The sequence below is a fragment of the Lingula anatina genome, chromosome 1 (assembly GCF_051362555.1).
Source record: "Lingula anatina isolate TDL-2025a chromosome 1, LinAna3.0, whole genome shotgun sequence".
Taxonomy (NCBI): domain Eukaryota; kingdom Metazoa; phylum Brachiopoda; class Lingulata; order Lingulida; family Lingulidae; genus Lingula; species Lingula anatina.
The window spans coordinates 61077234-61099360 of record NC_141767.1 but is presented as its reverse complement, the minus strand read 5'-3'; the positions used below and the strand labels follow the sequence as shown (position 1 = coordinate 61099360).

At 33.7% G+C, this 22127-nt stretch overlaps 2 protein-coding genes across 7 annotated transcripts in view; one reads left to right on the top strand and one right to left on the bottom strand.

Annotated features, from left to right (window-relative positions):
• Window positions 1-16: 16 nt before the first annotated feature.
• Window positions 17-20584, bottom strand: LOC106155015 (uncharacterized). Of its 4 annotated transcripts, none has more exons than XM_086999546.1 (19): window positions 20414-20584; window positions 17860-17971; window positions 14369-14499; window positions 13508-13596; window positions 12308-12372; window positions 12089-12217; window positions 11702-11808; window positions 11021-11115; window positions 10289-10381; window positions 7951-8120; window positions 7645-7740; window positions 7271-7381; window positions 6543-6683; window positions 6239-6314; window positions 3799-3956; window positions 2892-3551; window positions 1926-2735; window positions 1582-1647; window positions 17-1359 (listed from the first exon to the last, which is right to left on the bottom strand). In XM_086999546.1, the coding sequence occupies exons 2-19, from the start codon at window positions 17905-17907 to the stop codon at window positions 1285-1287; spliced, it is 3120 nt and encodes a 1039-aa protein (XP_086855672.1). In that variant the 5' UTR covers window positions 17908-17971; window positions 20414-20584; the 3' UTR covers window positions 17-1284. The 4 variants fall into 4 exon arrangements, with proteins under 4 accessions (XP_086855672.1, XP_086855673.1, XP_086855674.1 ...); XM_086999547.1 differs by having other exon boundaries at window positions 20410-20484; XM_086999548.1 differs by lacking the exon at window positions 20414-20584 and adding an exon at window positions 19489-19715.
• A 125-nt stretch (window positions 20585-20709) lies between these two features.
• Window positions 20710-22127, top strand: part of LOC106154677 (furin) — a 34727-nt gene continuing 33309 nt past the window's right edge. For all 3 annotated transcript variants that reach the window (XM_013529125.2, XM_013529116.2, XM_086999550.1), the window contains exon 1: window positions 20710-21219. In XM_013529125.2, coding sequence (XP_013384579.2) covers window positions 21055-21219 — 165 coding nt within the window. In that variant the 5' untranslated portion in view covers window positions 20710-21054. The remainder of the gene's footprint in view (window positions 21220-22127) is intronic.

Sequence of the window (22127 nt, the reverse complement as noted above, 5' to 3'; positions counted from 1 at the left end):
AAATTCTTAACAAGAATTATACCTTAAGTAATAAATGATTTATTACTCATATTTGAATAATACATCTAACAAAACTGAATTATGATATAGCAAGTATGACTTGACTTGTGAAGAAAGTACAGTTTGATATCTGACAATTCTATTCCAGCACCTATTATTTCAATGGAAGTTCCTCATTACAAAAACTTTTCAGAACCATGCTTCTGGTGATATACTTTTGATTTACACCTGGCAACAGCTAAGCTTAATTTTATAAACTATACGCAACCTCTGAAATAAAGTGATAAACATATAATGCGAAACATGGCCTAAGGAAGGATTTAAATTAACAAAAATATTTCACAACATATTCATGTCTTATATAATTTTGATTATAACAGAATGTCAGGTATAAAAATGGCAAGTATTTAGAAAACGTTCTAAAAGAATAGAAGTACATTTCACATAAAGTAGTGAAGTAGTATAAAATATTGATCTAAAAATAAATGATTGTCTACAAAAAGAATATGCAAAACGTACGATTTACAATATCTTGTCTCTATGTAGAATTACCCTATGTATATATTTAACCTTGGAAAAAAGATTAAAAATGTCCATAACAGTTATATCTGATTTCTTCTGCTTACATTTTCCTCATCAGAATTAGGTCCCTGATACCATTCTAATAATCTCAATGTGGTACATTTTCTTAGAATTGCAATAAAGTATGATGGAAGTCTTAACAGAACTTTTTTTACATGTAAAATAAAGAGAATGAGGGGGATTTTCAAGAGTAAACAGGACATATGGCACTGTTGAAGAGTTGGGGTTATGTGCCATGGGAACTCGCTACATATTTTACTTGTGTCTACATGCTAACACTATTAAAGAAAATACTTCTTGATAACTTTAATGTATAATTTGGCAGTTGTTGTCACATCAAAACTAATTTACAATTTTGGCTCTGAAAATTATATGGGTGTTAAAGGCCCCTCTTCAAATTCATTGCAAATGCGCTTTAAACCTGAAATCTTTTTGGCATGATCTGATCATTTTCATATGCAATATATGAAACATATATTATGCTACCCCTTTAATAAATTTCAAGGCATCTGTAATGCCAGGACCAAAAAACAATCCCTAGTACCATCAACTTTGCACCTGTTGCTTCTGCAGCATCAAAATTATGCTGCAACAGTCGATTCTTAAAATAGCATCTAGCACTTGATGGCAAGATCCAATTTTAAATAGCTAGTTGGCTTTGGTTTAAATATTTCGAGTACTGACTTTTGTAGTGAAGGATATTTAACAGAACTGCTCCTTGCTCCGGAGACTGATAATATGATGGAGAGCTTCCTGGACATCTGGATCCATACGGCCCTGGAATTAGAGCAATAACAGATGACTTTCTTTTTCTCTCACTTAAAAATAGATAATCAGTTATTTGGAGAGGGCTCCTATCTAACCATTACAGCACAGGGATAAATAAAAAAATATCTTTTAGATTCATTTAGTATTGAAAAACTTAAAGACAGCTAGAAAGGTTTGTCCCCCCAACATTGAAAAACATGTTTGCTGGCAGTCTACAAATTATATCCTTACCTGTACTGCAGACAGCAAATGAGTTCTGTAGGTATTGACAACCTCTCTGTGCTTGACATCTGCCTCCTGAAACATGAACATAATAAAGATTTTTTTGTATGTGTTGCATCACGCTTTTTGCGTTTATTGATTGCGTTTATCACTAATTTAAAATACATTTCCTTATGAATAAAAAAAACTACAGTTTAACTGTTTACAGTTACTGGCAATAAACGTGTATGCAGTTAACATAAACTGCCACAATCTATTTTTCTTTGCCCACTACTATAGTACTTTATCAAAAAGACAACCAGCAAGATTGATTATACAATCTGGTGACAAAAATAAAGTTTGGGATGACTTACTGCAAGCTGCTGTTTTAGTTTTTCAATCTGATTCTGCATAGCTTGAAGTTGTTTTCCATCTCCACTTGCTGACTGGCTTGGACTTCGCTGCTCCTGGTGTCTTGACAAAGCCTTGTTCAACTTTTCAACGGTTTCATTTAAACTACAAATGTCTCTCTTTAATTTTGATGATTCTTTGTTTGAGGCAGTAACTTGCTGTTTCAGTTGAGCGTTATCATAAGTTAACTTTTCGATTTTAGTTTTTACGTCTACTGTAAGCTGACTATCTTTTTTATTTTCTGTCTTTTTTTGCTGTTTAAGTCTAGCATTTTCACTGAACAACTTTTCATTTTCATCTATTAACTCTCTAACTTGTGAATTTTCTTTTTCAAGCTCTGCAACATGATGCTTCAGATTAGTCATTTCTGCTACAAAATTTTCTTTTTCAAGTTCCAATTCTTTAAGATGAGAATTTTCCTTTTTCAGGGCTGCTAACTGATCCATCAGCTGTCTCTCGTACCAAACTTTTTTCTCCAGTTGGTCCTTCAGTTCTACTATTTCCTTCACCTGCTGCTGCACTGTGTCCTTTAGCTGGGTATTTTCAGTGGACATGTGTGATATTGTGTCCTGTATCCTTCCCAATTCACAGGTCAGTTCCCCTGCTTGCTTTAGCCTTGTTTCACGCTCTGTGTGGGTCTTCTCATGATATTGTTGTAGGTTCTCCAGTTGGAGTTGCAGTTTTTCTACCTCCTGTGTCAATGTCTTGTTTTTTCCAGCAAGGCCTTCTTTCTCAGACATAAGTTTATCTGTATGCACAGTCAACTCATTGAGCTAAAATGAAAATATAAAACATCAGCTTTAAATGTACATAGTCAAATTCATGTAAAACCACCTAAGGGAGGATCACATTTTGGATAAGATATGATAATCATTAATTGACTATTGTAACCTTTTTGATGTAGTGTTTTTTTTAATACTAAAAATCACCTCTTTTGCTACCGATTCCAACTGTTCCTGCAGTGTGTCAATTTGTGACTGAAGCACTTGCTTTTCTTCGTTATTCTTTTTCTTCATTTCTTTGTACAAGTCATTTGGTATAGTATTTTCCCTGGCCTGTTCCAGTGTCTGTATTTTAATTTCAGACTCAGATATAAATTGCTTTAACTTTGCAATCTCCATTCCGTAAGTATCTTCAAGTTGTTTTCCTTCCCTTGGACTTCCAGTCTGCTTAAGCTGAGAAATCTTAGCTTCTAGGTTAACTATTTCATTCTGCAGAGTCATTACTTCCAAACTCTTCTGTTGTAAATGTTCTTCAAGAGTTTTGGAAGACTGTTGATTTGAGCTCATCTGTCCATTTACTCTTTCCAGTTCCTTTTCCAATCCTGATATTATCCCCTGCATATCTGCAATTTGTAGTTCTGAGGAGGTCTGCATTTCTTCATATTTTTCTTCTGGTACAGTTGTTTCAATGGCAGTGATGAATGTCAGCTTTTCACTCTCTAACTCTGCAATTTTATGCTTTAAATCTCTGACTTCAGATTCATTTGCTCTTTTTAAATCTTCATACTGTGATAAAGGTACAGTTTCTCTTTCATCTTCTGATTTTGACAAACTTACGGGCTCTGAGGAATCAGACATTGGCTTCATCTGAAATTCAAAAGGTTTTTTAATAATATGAAATATAAAAATACTAATAAAAGCATAGCTGGTAAATTACTGGTTAAATTCTTCAACTCTTACAATAATGAGCCATCACATTTATTCACAAAAACTTTCAGTCACTTAATGCTATACAGTCACAAAAACACATAAAACACCCTATAACTGTCACAAAACAACTTAGAATTTTGTTACATATTTATGTTCGATAGTATTATTACTAATTCCTTTTTACCTTTGACATCTTCTCCTTCAATGCATCATTATCTCTTGTCAATTCTAGTAATTGGCTCCTAAGAACAGCAATTTGCTTCTTGTTTTGCTGATCTTCACTGCTTAAGGTTGACTTTGGCAATTTCTGTGTTATAGTTCCAGGTTGTCTTTTATCAGTGCCTTATGAAAAATGTATTACATTCTTTAAGTATCATAATATCTTTTAAAATTAGGTTGCATCAACAAATGGTCTAAATTGCATAGACTACAAATATACCCCATTCACTTTATCCACATCTTTAAAGGATTTGCGCCATAATGTCAGAATGGACTGAACGGAACATATTCTTCAAAAAACATGCCCAACTAACGATATCGTTATCCAAATACACAAATTAAAAGCTCATTTTTTAAATTTTTGGCTTTAAAAAATGTCCTATTTGCTCGGCCTGGGAGTTAATGAGCTATGTGGTCACGTGGTCCGATGACGACAATCGTGCCACCGGAGAACAGAGCGTGCTTAGCTGTCAAACTGAGCTGCATTGTCTACCTGTAAGATGACTTCTCTGGCTTCTGATAAAAGTTTATACTCATTCAAATCTCTTACCCGAGGGGTCTAAATCCTCGTGAAGCTGTGTAAAACCATTTCCCGTCTAGTCAATTCTTTAACAAGCATTTAATTATGGTTATCCCAAGTTGTATAAAACACTGCATTTGAATGAGTTAAGGATACTGTTGATTTTTGCATATGAGGTCCATGTTATTTGCGAAATTCAATTAATTTTATCAAACCGCTGACAATCCGTCTTGCACACTTTTATTAAACTGAGGTAAACAATGCCCGTTACCTTTACAAGTCCTATCTTAATCATCCATCTAACTGGAACTTCCTTTACCTCTTAATTAGAGGGTTAAATGGCATTCATTTCTCCTGTAGCGAGTATCTATCTGGCGATATTTATCTCAGGTAAAAATCTACCTGTGTGTTAGTTTCAAAGAGCAGCTCCCGCAGACCTGGGGGTACTAGATAAAATCTGAACACCAGGTTTATCAAGGAGCTAGAGAAACAAAGGAAGAATTTTTCCTGCACAGCTTCATAGGAATTTTAACATGGACTTGATCCAGCTTAGGCCTCCAAACTAACAGGGTGACATGAGCAATTTTCACAAACAAATAATAAAACTATATTTCAGTTAGCCTCCTTTTAAATAAATATACCGTTCTGGGTAAATTAGAATATTTATTAAATCACGAGAATATTTTTGACTTAAATGATGATTTTATTATTAATGGAAATTAAGCTACTATATGAGGTACATTTGCTATGATTACGCTGTCCTTCATGTTTTGCGTTAGTCTACATTTTGCTGTACGTGCTTGTAATTTTTTAATCTGTGCGTACAACTTTTGCAGGTCTGGTTACGCCCCTGTTATGTGATGAAAGTTTAAATTTGGCAATTAGTTCCTTAGCTTATTTAAATAGAATTGCAGTGTAAAAATTTCAACAAGATGTTGGCGCAATAGCCCTTTACTCTTTGTAGATATTTCCCTCGTCAAAGTTTGTCTAATTGTCTAAAATTATCTTTCAATCTTTACTCTTTTTCCTGTTTTTCCTCAACACGTTTTCTTCCAAGGAAGTAATGCCTGGGCATACGCATGCTTCAAGATACCCTGAGAGCAATTTCTGTTATTAATGTTCGCGACCGTGTTTGATCTTAATTGTTTAAATATTGATATTTAATGTCATTTACAAATACCAATAAAATAACCCCATGAAATAAATGAGATATATTGAAAAATATGAAAGCCCACCAAGACAAGTTTGATACCTGTTATTACCTGGCTTGGGAATTGCAGCAGTGCATAATTAACAGGTTTTATTGTTAACGAGCTCTTTGTCAACTACAATGCATTTAAAATGCATCAGCAATTAGTAAGCTTGCCAACTGATGACAGTTAATCTAAAAGACTATCAGCTTTTCATATGATCTAAAACACCTGAGGTGACCGAGATCGCGAGCATCGCAACTATTGTCACCAAAGTTAGTAAGTCATGGAAGACCGTCACAGACAAAGAAAGATTGTCAAGGAGTGCTGCATCCCACGGCAACACACTGAGGCATAAGGAAAATTGCTCAACTCCGTTCAACACAACTTTCTTAAACTATTGTCTGTATGCACCATGCCGCTCAGTTAAGTCTCATAGACCTTTATCCTCATTGTCGTCACAGTACCACATGACCCAGATCTGTTGCTTCATTTATGCATATTGAGGTGAGGTTTACTAAAACGCTTTTTTTCTACTAATAGATTGTTTTTATAAATTTTTAATGGCTGGGATCGATTAAAACATACCTCTAGTGTATAGATTGAGTGCTGAATATTCAAAATTCGAGAAATGGATTTTTGTGGGTCTATTGTCCTTTAATAAGTTAGAAAACTTTCAGTTAAGTGCCACCTACCTGGCAGATCAAACAATTCATCATCAGTGTCTCCCCAGCTATCAACATCACTGCCTTCTTTCTCAACATCTGAGGCCTAAAAATCAATCAAATTTTGTTTCTTATTCACTAAGGATTTATTAAAGGTTCATTATCCATTTATTCAATTAAAATCTTAGTGGGACACAACCTGTAAAATATACGCAACTTAAGATTATTATAAATAACTATTTAAAAATACAGTAATCACTGGCACCGCATAATTTCTTTACAAAATCAAGGGAATTATTCTTGAGCTTGCTGTATGCATTATAAAATTGCTTACTTGGAAAGCAGAGAGTTGATCCTTCAGACCCTGTATCTCTTCAACATACTCTTGCTCCCTGTCCTTGGCTTGTGTTAACTGAGAGGTCAATCTCTGAACTTCCTCCTCTAAGGATTCTATCAATGTGGCATCAATAGCATTCTGAAACAAAATATCACATAAGTTCTGTTTCCAACTACCTACTCTAAGGGCTCATTCCCATTCTACATAAATTGATCCAACTCTGCTGGGATTCTCACTGAATGCAATCAGATTAACAGATAAACAAGCCTTCAACTGATATTGGATAGAATACAGCAAAGAGGGTAGTTATACAAGTGCACTGGAAACAAGAAGAACCGTGTTAATCTGTTCTTCTGATTGCATTCAGCAAGAGTCCCTGTGGAGTTGGTTCGATCTATGTTGAACCATATTTTCATTGGGAATGAGGTCTCTTGTGTAAAAGGTTATCATATTCAGCTAATGCAGCACACACCCTGAGTTTCAGAGGCTATTGGAAACCTTTCTATATATAATTAGCACTCCTTTGCAATTACTGGCACCAAGGGGATGACTGAGAGCATAAACTGGGCAGAGGAGAGTTAACAGCAGTGCTAAAAACTCTGGATTGTAGTTACTGACTAACAACTTTTCTTCAGTGTATATTCAACAAAACTAGAGAATGGTCCAATGAAACAAAACGTTAAATCCAAAACAAAACTTTTATTTTCCTTTTGCCAAGCCTGCACCTGTTGTTGTCCTTGGCCTTCTTTCTGCTGTTGTTTCTGGACTAATTTATTGTATTTTACAGTCAGTTGGTTGTACTCTTGATTCAAAAGATCATGTTCTTCTTCCAGTTCCTGAAAAAGAAAACCCATAATAATTCATGTACAGTACTATCATATAAGTTCTTTGACTATCTACTTGTCAGAGATAATCTTAAATCAGCCTATCTGAATTTTCTTCTAGTAAATTCATGTAAAATACCAATTTTATTGTATTTGCAATGGTCCAATGGCAAATTTTAATTGTATTCAGCTTTAGATAACATTATATGAGAACTTAATGGACATAATACATTCTTATGTTCTTGTTTTGATAGAAATGGCTGTATCTCACTCACGCGATACAGATCCATAGTCATCTGAGTAGATGCTCTTTGCTGACCAGAATTGATTGGCTCCGGAATATTCTTGCTCACAGATGAATGCTTGGTGTTCTTAAAATAAAATAAATATCTTTCTTATTCAAACTGGAACACACTTTAACAACCAGATTACTTTCTGATCATATCAAAATAATGTTGAATGGCTTTAAAACATTTCCAAACATATAGCTCATGTAAGAAAATGTTTTTCATGGGCTACGATTGTTTTGATTTGTAACATATTTGATTTCATATGTGTTCAAGTATAAACTTATATAAAACCTTTGTGTCTTTATTCAACTGGTTTAGCATTGTATTGTCCTCATCACTCTCATTATCATGTCCCCCTTCATCCTCTGTGCTATCTCCACCCTCTAGCCTGTTCTGTGAACTGATGAAAGCATCAACAAAATCCACATGCTCTGGTTGCTTAACGGTCACTTCATCTGCACCTAAAGCATAGTATTTCAAAATGACAAAACAATCTATCTCACATGGCAATTATTTCTATTATAACAATAACAAATACAATTACTTCAAGTAACTTTTTCCCCAAACTGACTTTTCAGTGTTTAAATATCAAAGTATTAGGTAAAGTTAGTCATTTCATAAATATCAAAAACATCAACAAACAGAATACCACCTTAAAATCTATAACAAAGATTATTATCAAAAGAGTAACTTTTAAGACATTAAAATGTTATGTAATGGTGACTTTAATATATAAACTACTTTAAGTTCATGGAAGGGGTACACACTATATATCTAACTTCAATAACCAGGGTTTATGGAGTACCAACTCATCAGCAAGACCTTTACGATGCTATCAAATTACAGAAAGGTGTATCAAAATATCAAAATCAGCCTCTGCATACCTAATCCCCACTTGCAAATACCTATTACCTATACAAGTTGAGATCATGTTTCAGAACCCTGGCCAAATTAACAAGGTGTGTTTTCAACCTGGCTAATAGAGATCTATCTATATATACTCATAACACTAGAGAACCTGACTGATTATAATGGGATGTTAAGCCCTCAAAGGTAAAACTCACTATCTACAAAATTAATGATTTTTGAAAACCAAGGCTTTTCTCTTCAAACCAGAGCAGTATCAAAATAACCCTTTCAGCTGCGAAGAGACCTGGCATTGTCATTGGCTAAGAGCTCCAAAACTTTAACTAAGATATGCCAAATAATCTTAGGGAGTTGAATTAAAGAAAATTTTTCAGTAAATTATTGATTTCAATTTACTTATGGTTTGCTAAACCAAGAATTACAATCGATGTAAATGTCAGATAAGGGTGTCAAAATTGAAGTCCTTTGTGCTTCTATGTCAATACTAAGTTGAAAATGCTGAAACAATAAAATATTTGGAAACTTCTGCACAACTGTTTATATCACGTGAAGTGAACCCCACCACTGAACCAAGTGTTAAAGAAGGTTGGACAAGGCTGCACAGATTTCAGATTAATTGCTATAACTAACAACAGGATAAATAAAGGAAAAAGATCTCAAATGAACTGGCCAGTTGTTGTTACAGCAATTAATCTGAAATCTATGCTTGCCATCCGACCATCTGATGGCAATACTCTGCAATAATCTCTTAAGAGATTATTACAAAAAACAAACTTTTTAGAAAAAAATAACCAGGGACTAATTTTGAATGTAGAAATGGATTCATTAACCATTGGTAAGTATGGAAAAATTGCCATTTACCCCAGGAAAATTCATTTTTTGGCCAAAATGAACAGTTGTTATCCCTTTAATAAAATACTTACATGGATAAACAAAATAAAATGCAATTATCAACAGGAACTTTAATTTTTAAAGGTGCAAGCATAATTATGCATTTTATAATTTAGAAATAAACAAATTTTAAATATGCCTGAAAAAATGCAAATTGCTCTCTATGACTTTTTCATTAATTTCATTTTTTAGATTGTACAATGCCTGGCTACATCATGAATAATGGAAAGAATCCACTGTAGTAAATTTAAGTGTCTTAGTGCAATTTACGAAGTGTGGTTTATATATATATATATATATACATCATGATGACACCAATGTCATACAAAAAAGGCCCTCTAACCACTGGCTCAGTTTTTGTACTTAACTGTAACTAAACTGAGGCCCCATGTAACAGAAAGTCAGTCCTCCATTCAGTTATAATGGTTAAGGTTAGCCTGACCTAAGTGGGTCAAAATCTAGGATGAGACTTACCTGTACAAATTAATGGGAAGCAGACTCCCTATCATGTGGGACTCTCTGTCACCTTACACCACCAAGTTTATAATGAAATTGTAAGGGGAAATATATATAAATTTTTGCCCACTAACTCTTTTGTAGGGCATCAAGAAAAAAGTTCACATAACTGGGGATGACAATGCACCTTATTCCTCAAAAAGACGTCATGGAATAATTGCTCCAAGCGCTCAGGCTACAGCCCAATACGACCTGCACTCATTCTGCAGTGATTCCATTAGCCAGATTTCACAGGGACTGCAAGAAATTCTAACCCTATGTTGAACAATCTAGTCATATGGTGACAGTAATTAAACTATCCCCAGCCATATTTATCCTCATTGTGAACTATAAGCGTATCTGTCCTATCTCTTACCTACATCCCAGGATGCTGCAGCAGGAGCATTGTCTACAATATACTTGATGTTACTATGACCATTATCCAGGGCATACCAGCCAGCACTGCGACCTGAGACACAAGAAAAACACATCATACAAATATGAAGTCACTGTCTTATACCACAATGATTAGTATTGATATGTAAAAGGATGTTGTGTATTACGTCTGCTGCGATACAATCTTGCCAATATCAAACTTGTCATTTCTTATAAATAACATTGTTTGTCAAGCTGCTGATATTACAACTTGGCCCAGATGTTTCATCATCAAGGGATCGAAATTTTTTTTAATTCTCTCAAATATAAAACTTTTTTCACCAAACCCAAGTATGAATCCAAAATGCAGACTGTATATTCCCTGACATACCTTCCAACACAACCTTTTATTGATGATATTTGCTTTTCATCATTTCAGTAATGGGCTAAAAGTTATTTAAACCAACAGTAGGACTATACACAGTAGAGATATCTTACCAACAGCCAGCCAGATTAAATGTCTATTCTACATCAATATGGCATATAAAAAAAAAAAAAAAAATTAAAGCCACCAGCACTCATGGTGGTAGCCACCACTACAAAAAAAAAAAAAAAAAAAGTAAACAAGTTAATATAAAACAAATTATACATCAAGAGGCTAATACTGCATTCTGATAACTGATATACTGTGTGCGTGCCTGCATGCATGCATGCTTTTGTGCGTGTGTAATACCTAGTCTGTCAGTCATCTGAGCTAAGGCTCCTTTCTTGATGAACATCTCACAGATATCCTTGCTTCCATGTTCTGCAGCCAACATCAGAGGAGTTCTATTGAGAACATCAACAGTAAATAATTTTAAAAATATTATGATAGTTGAAAATGACATGGAACTAATTAAAACTGCACAGAGAAAAAATTATTATTTCAATCATTGACTATTTTAAGTAGGTACTTACTGACCATAATTCTATATGAACTGGCATTCAAAATACCATTTAAAAATGTATAAAAGATCAAACATTTAAGGAGGCATGCATGGGTTTTTGACTGGCTTTAGGTATGAGCACGTGTGAAAGGCTATGCAGCAAGGTGGTTGCTGTGGTGCCACGAACCTTTTAAAAGATGAGATATACTGATTACACGTTATCTGTATTGTTTTGCAGTTATGAATAAGGTTTTATAAAAGTAAAGACAACAATTCATAACATTTAAACTGACTGCAGACAATTGCAATACATACAGAAGTACCCTACATGGTTTCGTTAAGCTGCAAGACCATATTAGCAATATAGCAAGTTGGTGCCACAAATCGGATTCCTTGGAAAAAAACACCACTAAAATTTTGATCTAATGCTGCTTTCATTTCTCAACTCTCCATAATTTACACGCTGCTCATATGGTCACAATGCATACCTCAGCTCATTGTCCTGTGCATTTAAATTAGCACCATGGTTAATCAGCTCCATACAGATGGATGCACTTCCCATTTGAGCTGACAGGAAGAGAGGGGTGCGGCCATCCTTGTCAAACACAATGTTATTATAACTAAGTCAAACATGGCAAATCTTGTGCATTTATTTGTTCTTGTCAAAAGATATTTAACAAAATAAATTAAATCAGAAAATTTGGTTTTCCTCTTAACTAATTGGTGCCTGTAAGTTAATTGAAAAACATACAAAAGCTACACAGATGTAAATAGAAAAACAAATGGAGATCAATATGTGTTTTTAACCTATCCTGTAACTAAGTAACACGACATGTTTTCATGTAATATACCAATTAATCCAATTACATGCTTACTTTATTTGCAGCATTTAGCTTTGCCCCTGCTTTAATCAGCACCTGAACACAATGTAGATGTCCTCCCAAACAGGCATGGTGCAGGGCTGTCATGCCAGCCTCATCTATATACTCTAGACCTGCATTGGCCTAAAACAAAAGTTAACAGAATAACAAAGAATCCAGAGGGATGCATTTACCAATATCTCAAAAGTTAGAGTGACTCTTTCCTCAAATTACCTGAAGCAATTTTTGAATAAGCCCTGCCCATCCATGTCTGGCAGCACAATGGAGAGATGTCTTCCCTAAATGAGAAAAAAGATATTTCCAGTGACAAACATAAAACTTCTTTATATCTCTTTGATAAATATATCTAGACAGCAAAGCTGACAAATATACAGACACCATACAGGAAACAACACAGCAAAGCTGTCAAATATTCAGACATTACACAGAAAAAAGTACACAAAAAATGTTTTGGCCAATTTTGATGCACTGTTACATAATGCTTTAAAATAGCTGAATCACAAGTGATTCAATTCCATGTGATATAAAAGCCACTAAAAATGCTAATGTGTGAAAAATGAAAATTTCACACATAAAAAAAACAAAATAATTACCAAAGATGTAAACTGATAATGCTGATTTTCGAAAGCAACCTGCCTCGAGCAAACAAAGCCACTCAGTAAATTTAGAGTAAAACCAAAATACAGTTTGGCAGGTATGGGGCGAACGTCACCAAAATTATGTAAAAAAAAAAACAGAATTACCGTAAATATAAACTGATCATGCTGATCTTCGAAAGCAGCCTGCCTCTTTACAACAAAAAGCCATTCAGTAAATTAAAAGTGAAACAAAAATATGGTTTGCCAGTTATAAGGTGAACATCACCAAAATTGTGCAAAAAAAACAGAACAATTACAGTAAATGTTAACCAATCATGCTGATTTTCAAAAGCAACCTGCATCTTTACCAAACAAAGCCACTCTGAAAATTTAAAGTAAAACAAAAATTCAATTTGGAAGTTATGGGACAAATGTCATGTGTCGGACAGCGACACCGTTGGCAACGGCGACACCAACAGTGATGGCAACAGCGATGACGCGGACAGACAGACCAATCAGAAAATATACAGATACTTACAGTGTCTGTATATATATAAAAAAAATCAAAACATGATTCTAGTCAACTTGAAGATAATGGTTATTTTTCTAAAACAAGCAATCCTCTTGAAAATTCACACTGTGGAAAAAAAAAATGCATGCCTAATACTACAAAAAGCTAAGCCCAAACGAACAAAATAAGAATAACTTGCTTGAAAAGCACACCAAGATTATCATCAACATAAACAAAACATTGTTAATTAATAGATAAAGCATCATCAGTCCTAGCATGTATGCAATATAATGATAAAAGATTCAAGATTTCTTAGAAGCCTACCTTGAAAATCTGCAGCATTAATCTCTGCCCCATGGCTCAATAAAATTTCTAAGGAATCATCTTTTCCATGAGTGGCTGCGTAATGAAGACTTAAAAAAAGTTAGGGACATTTAGTTTTTAATAAAGTGAATGAATTCTTTCTAAAGCATATTATAGCAATTAATTACATCATTAAAGAGAAATTGCTTCAGATTCTGAAATAGATGACATTACTGCCCTTCCCTTATAAGTTATTAGCACTTTATTAAGGAAATAGTGGCTTCCAATCAAAAATTTTCACCTTTCATAAACTTTCAAAATACCATATATATGCCATGTAATCATTTCAATCATAACAGGAACAATGTTTTTTTTTTCAAAGTCTACAAAAAGCTCCACCAAAAATTCTGGGAAAAGGCACTCTCAAAATTATGCTGTATTTCATAAGATAAGCTGCTGAAATTCACAGCGAGTTGCATATGTGTGCCATGAAGGACAACAAACATGAAACTAGCACAGAAATGATCAATACAGTATCAGGGGTGGTTTTCTAAAAGGTACCAAAAACACAATTGTAGAGTAAACATGTAGAAGTGTTATAGTATTCACAAGATTTAAATTAACCATGGTAAAAAAAGATAAGCTTAACCTATCAATCACACCTGACACTGGGATCTTATGATGATGACTCTATGATATTTTTATTTGTTTTATTCACATTCTTGTAGTCTTCATTAAAGGCTACTGAGTAGCATATTGAGATATTGAACCAGTAATCAATATGTTTTTAACCAAAATCTTGTAATTTTTATTTAATTGATCATTTTTTCCTCAAAGAATAAAGAAATCTATAAATCAGTAACAGATGTCAAATGCACTTACACAGTCCTTCCCTGTAAATCTTGCTTTGTCGCAGAGGTGTTCTTCTTGCTTAGCAAAGCCTCCACCTTATGTGTGTCACCATTCTGAACAGCTTGCAGAAGTTTTTCATCAGTCTTATTCCACTCAGTTAGCTATAAAACCAAATTAAGATTCTACATGTATATGTAATCAAAACCTTATCAGTTTTTGCAAATGAAACATTTTTCTGTTTTCAAAGATCTCTTAAATACCCTTTAAGATGTTGCTGAATAAATCAAGTAACTTTAATTCTACAAATTTTATTAGTTTATTCCTTGCAAAAGAATTTTGCAGGGCTATTGCTCGTTCAGCCAGATTCGGTGTAGGAAGGCAGTATATGGTTGTGCCGGTAAGCTGCCCCGTTCTATGGCTTTTGTGCCCATAAGATGCATGGTTAAAATGGAAGAGGCCGTTGAACGGCAGCCATTACCTCGTCGATGAAACATGCAAATTGGACATCTTGACGTGGAAATCATTTTTTGAGACGAGGTAGGTGTTTTAGGGGGTAAATGTATGCATCATATATCATCCGGTTGCTTCGTTCAGGCCATTGGGACGTTCAATTTGCAGTTATTAAGTGTTAAAGTGTGGCTGGAAAAGGACGGTTTACTCATATTTCAAGGTCAAGCACGAGTGTGGTTCGAAGGACTGTTTAGACAATTTTTTCGGGAATGTCAAGTATGTGTGTTATAGTGCTAAAAACTAGATGAAAAAGCTAGATAGCTCAGGTGGTAGAGCAGTCACTCTGTTTTGTAAGCAAGAAGTCCCAGGTTCGATCCCTGGTCTAACACGTGATTTTTTTTTTTTTTTTGCTCCATATTTAAATAAATGTTAACAATGTTTTATTTATTTATATGAAAAGATAGTTACATTATTATCAGATATCTATTTATGAAATAGACTAAAAATATAGCAATCATTTATGCAATTATAATGCAGTGTAAAACAAAGTTAGATTTAGATAGAATAAATATGCTGCCAGTACAACTTTCATTTTCTTGTTTAATTTGTAATTAAATCTAAATGTCTCTTAAATACCCTTTAAGATGTTGCTGAATAATCGAGCAATTTTATTTAAATATTGTTTGTAAAGCCATTCTCATACATAAAAGTCTTTGTTTTAGCAATCTGCTCATAAAAGGGGACAGCAATTATAAACTGCTTCTTTCACACTTCATTTTCTAATTGCAACTTCCCCAACTCTCCTCTCCTAAGTGACCTTACTGACACTATACCCAAATCCCACAAGTTTAATGAGGTATATAGTCAGTGTTAGTAAAACCAACATTTTATGGTCACTGATCTAACTGAGAGGGTCAAACAGAGGGCTTCCTTATCACCTGGAAAATGCTGCAAATGTCAAAGGAAATGTCAAGATCAAATAAACCACTGATTGATGCTGATGATTAGACTCAATTGAGACTCATAAAGAAAGTAAAATAAGGAAAAGTGCGTTTATATACAGGCAGGTACATCAGCAACCATTTACTCGTGGGTGAATAAATCACAGCATTACTGCCTTTAACCTTCTTCAAACCGAAGTACTTAGGCAAATTTCCAATTTTACCTTGTTATTATTTCCGGGAACTTTTTAACATGCCTGAATTTTAGATAATAATTTCAAGATTACCTACAAGCCTTTCTGAATGTTCAAAGAATAATTCTTTCTTTTAAAATATTAACATTGCATTATAAAAGAATTCTGGACTTTGCTGGCTTCAATAAATTGAATTCAAAATCACATTCACAAAAAATTATTTTTCCCATACCTTCTTTCAGAAAGAAGAGAAAAATACCTAGTGAATCGCTTGTTTAATGACAAACAGAATAACAGTACACTGTCCACTAACATAAAAAGATTTTATGGGGGTATAACCCTAAAACTAAAACAGCATTAAACAGCTGTACTAAAAGAGAAGTTATAAAGTGGAGATTAAAAAACAGCTGCAGTTTACCCTTTGAGCTTTGATCTACAGGCTACAGAAGGAAATATCAAAATGATATAACCATCCTAAAATAAAAAAATATCCAGTGACAAAAAACTACAAAAATAATGATTGTATTTTCAGGGAAAAAAATTATCAGCACAGGAGGATAATTTTTTGACTTTCAAAATCATAGAAACATCTTGCTTTTATATCAATATGGGATAGGCAATTAGCACTTTGCTTCAAATGCCATATACTGCTTGCTAACCTGTTGCAAAATTAAATGCAAAATTAGCAAGTCATAAATACTAAACTTTCTGTAGCACATGATGCTTTATGTTACTAGGAGGTTTGTGCAATATGATGTCAGCAACAGAAATATGGAGAAGTGGTTGTTCAGTTATCCCAGACTCTTGTACATTTTACCAACAACAATCCCTTTAAAAATTAATTTAACCAGCAATTTATGCAATCCCTTTAAAACTCCCATAACAGTGACCTCTAGAAAATTTATTTATTTATTTTTATATCAACTAATTCTGATTTGACACATTATAAACAATACCCAGCTATTGGCAAGTCTTTTCAAAACCCTTATGAACTTCTTCCTCTATTTGTAACCCACATGCACCGCATGTTGCTACAGCATAGCCAGTTGACATAACACAGAAACAAATATTGTGTTATATGAGATGAATGCAGCTTATTAAAAAAGAAGAGGTTTACACTGCAACAACAAAGGTGACTTGGTAACAGCATTCTCTATTTTACAGTTCTAATGTTTTTTATTATTTTATTTTGTCAAACTAATCCACTACCAGGACAAATAGATTACATATCTGAGTCTGTTAACAGTCAATATCACCACCTGAAGCATGAAAATTCATTTTAAGAATGAAAATTTTCAAAACAGAGCTGTGTTCAAGAAGAGACATTATAATCTATACAAATTTACAAACAAAAACCATATGTATTCCTACTGGGCAATGAAACAGCAGAAATATAATCCAACCAAAAAACAAAAATATACGGTAATGGCTCAAACTTCTCCATGGACAAAAATGATCAATCTTTCAGATACATAATTTTGTAATCACAAAAATTATATTTCTATATGATATTTGTGGTGCTTTTAACTGCATAGAATAGAACTATTGAGTAGTCTGCTTTTTAATTAATTCATACCACTCAATAAGAATGTTCTAATTTAAAGCAATTATGACTTAAAAAATGCAGTGTCTGTAACATCCATAAATTACTCCCATTGAAAAGATTGAGTAATTACCTTAAATACAACCAAGTCAAGGTAACACATTATATATGTTTTTCTCATTACTGAAACTGGCGGGTCAATTTATAGCTTATAAATTTTACATCATAATCCTGAAAGATTAATTTGCATGTACACTACATTTAGAAAATAACCAAATAACTTAACCATGCAATTAGTAAAAAATAAGTATAATAATGACACATAGATTAGGATTTTCAAGAACACCAGGCTATGAAAGAATTAAAATCATTTGCAATCAATAAATCACTTACATCACTGGTGCTCTTTTTGAACTTGAAGAGATTTTTCATCTTTGACATGTTGATTCATGTCACAGGTTCCGTTTTTAGCATTCTTTAAGGCAAATCTTGACATCAAGAAATACTGAAACATAAAATGGAAATATATCATTAGATATCATTTTGTTAACGTTTTAAGGATATTGTAACCCTTTATTTATCATCCAGATACTTAAAATGAGTTTGTTTTTTTCTTTTTTTTTTTTTTTTGCATCTAATTATTCAATTATGCATCTATCTTTGTGCCAATTTAAAACAATGAAAAAGCCCTCGAAAATGTAAAATATCGACCTTTATATTTTTTGTTATTATAAGCATAGGTAACTCAAAGTTTTAACAATCAATTTAATACCTTTTTATTTTGAGGTGAGATAGCAATCGGTATGGGTGTAACTTCATCCTTGAACAAGATTTTATCACAAAAAAATTGGCAGAGTAGACCACGAGTGCATAGACTACAATCCTGTGAGGTCGTTTTGGTTTAAATGTTTTTGTCACAAAGTTATGAGCCCCTAATTACAGAATTTCATTAAACAAAGGCATCATTTTGCTTTATCAACGACTTGTAAGAAAAATTGCTAGCAGGGTTTTGGAGTACTAAATGGTGTCATTAAATCAGCATTGAAATGGTGATCATGGGTGCTCAGGTAAAAGAGAAATTTGAGAAACCGTTTTTTTTCCAGTTTTTACCCAAAAATCGCAATTATGGTATCACCCGTAGGATGACATATGTATAAATGTTAATTAATTTAGTCAATAAACACTGAAGATTTATTTATTACCCAAAAGAATGTATGTAAGGCAGTAAATAAGGAGTTTTGGGTGAAGGGTGACAATATCCTTAAGGCTTATAATGCAAAATAAGGCAACTCTTTAACCAAATCATACTACAACTACAAAAATATTATATCCATTTACTCCACACAAAAATGAATGTGTAACCTATTCAGAAGTTTTTATGTTAATTATACCCATTGCTATAACTAGTGACACTGGTACTACAGCATGGTAAATCCTCTGTAGACAAGGAGTAGAACTTAAAAGATAAACCACCCAAGAAGTCAGGACTGTATATTTTAAGCCATACAAATATGACTCACATGCTATTAAAGTGGTAAGCAAGCAAAGTAAAAAAAAATGTTTTCTACAGGTGACATAATTCTCAGGAACTCTTTTGATCTATGGAATTCCCTAATAGGAATATTAAAATTCACACCTATTTATGATTTCTGATATTGACAATGTGCTAGCACAAGAAAGATATACATGTAGATTTACCCCTTTATGTAACTGTTAAAGAAAGTGAAATACTGACGTAGCTGCATGTCAGAGCTCTTATATCTTTTCAGACTTGCTTACCTGTTTCCTCTTTAATAAGATACATGTACATATGAAAAGCCAACCAATTTTCCCATCAAAAGCACTATGGATGATGTAAGATTTATCTACTCACCAGCCAGGGATGCTGCTGTATATGCTATATATGTTATGATATTGTACACTCACTAAAAACTGCCGTTAACAAAGAAATATACCTCCTATCATAAACAGATGTCTTAATGTGCAAAACAGGCCAAATCATAATGCAAGATTTGTGCTCACCAGGAACTGCACAGAATCGTGTACAATGGAAGTTGCTTGGCCCACATGATTGTTCAAGTTTGCTTCCAAGTAGGAAACAATTCAGCGGTACTACACAGTACTTCAACGGTACTGTGAGTTAGGGCTTTTCCCAGGATTGATGGTACAGGCTGTCCAAAATTACCACCTGTAATTTCCTACAAAATTTCAGGGAGTCCAGGTACATGTACTAGTATGCCTAAAGCCATCAAATTTCCAAAAAAAAAAAAAAAAAAAAAAAAAAAAAACAATAGGCTGTCTGGTGATGCAGGTGGCTGTCCAAATGATGGTTGGATAGTTCACTGGTAAACCCTTGCTATGAGTACTGGTACATATATGTTAGATCAAGAACTTTAATGTTAATGAAGGCTACACTGCAGACACTGACACTGAAACTCTAAAATTGAAATCCATTATTTTTAAAGTAGATTTGTATGACAACTGGTTTCACTGTCGACCTTAACCACAATTTTTTGTATGACTTATGCCACTTATGCTATGATTTCGTTTCTGGAATACACTTGTAGTATACTAGAATTGCTTCTCGCCTTGCATTTGAATAACCGATTTAAAGTATGGCTGCAGCAGGTACATGTTTTTTCAAACATTGTCGCATTGGAGAACTTTTGGACTGCCATCACCACTGTAACAATTTCAGCAATTTTGTTTAGTAACACACCAACACAAACAGTAACAACTTTTTTGTCAGTACCACTGTCACTTTCAATGAATTAACCGGCTCTTTCTTTTCTTTTCAACTTAACAATGCACTGCAAGCAATATTCCGTTTATTGACTCTCAATTATACCTTGAGATACGATAAGAATGCAAGGAGAATATGAAACACATGTTTACGACATAGTGATATATGATGTTTTCATGAAAAAACAATACTCAACTCACCCACCTGCTTTGCTCGTTTGTTGATGCTGGTTATTCATACCATAGAGCAAGAAGAGTGTAATGCGAAACACACATCAAATAACATGTAAGATCTTCATTCCATAATATGAGAACAACTGATACAAATACCAATCTAAGTTTGTGGCTATAAGAATGGTTTTGGTATGATATGTTAATGCAAAGTCACTGAAATTATTATTTAATTCATCTTTCGGTTGAAAACCACTGGAATCTTAGTTTTATTAGCTATTTGTAAATGCAACAGAATGCGCGTGCGTCGTGATTTATGACATCATATCCGCAAATACGACCCCGGATACGCCATTTGTGCCTTGAAGTTTCAGTCGATAGGACGATGTGTGGCCGGTAGTTTCATTCGCTTCATCAAGAACAGTATCGGCTATGAATGGAAAACATCCACGATAAGAGTGACCTATTATGAGGCAACACCAGAGGGGCTTTTCTTTTCGAAATTCATCAACATTTTTATTTGTAAAGCGTATTTCTACGCTCGTAAAGTTTTTTGAGCGATCGCGATTCGGGCACACAGTCAGCCCAGGTCAAAACAGTGAAGAAGCGGGATTGTAGTTATCGCAAGCACTATTCGTCCTTTCTCTTCATGATAATTTACTTTTTCTAAAGACGATGAACTTGAAGATCGCATTAGGTGTAATTATTCAGTTCTTTCTTAGTATATCTTATGCCAAAGAAACACAAACTTTTTCGGATAAATGGGCAGTCCACATAGAAGGAGGAGAAAGGGTGGCCAGGTCGTTGGCAGAAAAACATGGATTTACTTATCTGGGAAAGGTTTGTACTTTTTTCCTTTTTGTCGTTTTGGTCTAGCAAATCCCAACATTACTTCCCGAAAAGCACGTTGATAGTGTTTGGATTTTTTTCCTTATGAAATTTTAAGCGCGTTTCTTTCTTTTTTTTTTTTTAATTTAACGTATAACATATGTCAAAAAGGGAGTCAAAAATAAAAAAAGAAAGGAAAAAAACATGAAACTGATAAAATATGAGTCTGTAATAGAAAAAATGAATAATTTAAGCTTTATCAAACATATTTTACACTTTGTAGTAATTTTATACAGTTGCATTTTAAAAATATTAGAATAGTTTCCAAGAGTTCTATGAACATGAATATTTAACTTCCTGGTTAAGAAGACTCGTGTCATTAATTTATTATAAGGCCACTATTATTATTGTCTCTTTTTTTGTTTGAATGGACAAAAGTGACACGTGTTGTTAACTATTAATATTTCAACAATATATCTGAGAAAGACCAGGTGACTTCTACTGTTCAGGGAAGATTATCTAAAATTAAATCAATAGATATCCATCAAATGTACAATTTCTTTGGCTGTGTGTATTTTGAAACCTATTGGATTTCTGTTGTTATAAGCCTGTAATCAGCAACAATGTGAATATTAGATCACATATGATATTCGTTTACATTCTGATTCAGATTGTATCAGAAGTCTGAGAATCCAGTTAATCATGACAAATATAGATAACTCACAGATAACAGAGTAGAATAAATAACTTTTTTTTTTCACCTAAATCTGTTTTGTCTGAAGCTCAAAATGTAACTACATTGTAATGTGAAGTTGTTCTTTGACAGTAGAGTATTTTCCTTCATCTTGGAAAGAGTCCAAAGAGGATTGTGTTCATTTACTGGAAATTCTCTGTACTGTACTAGTATTTACTTTATGGTT

Excerpts from the sequence above, each read along its gene's own strand:
- LOC106155015 (XM_086999546.1), bottom strand. The coding sequence starts at position 17,907 with ATGTCAAAGATGAAAAATCTCTTCAAGTTCAAAAAGAGCACCAGTGAT. Across the intron at positions 10,382-11,020 it reads TCAGATGACTGACAGACTAG|GTCGCAGTGCTGGCTGGTAT; the intron begins GTATTACACACG and ends CTTGTGTCTCAG. Across the intron at positions 1,648-1,925 it reads AACTAAAACAGCAGCTTGCA|GAGGCAGATGTCAAGCACAG; the intron begins GTAAGTCATCCC and ends TTCATGTTTCAG.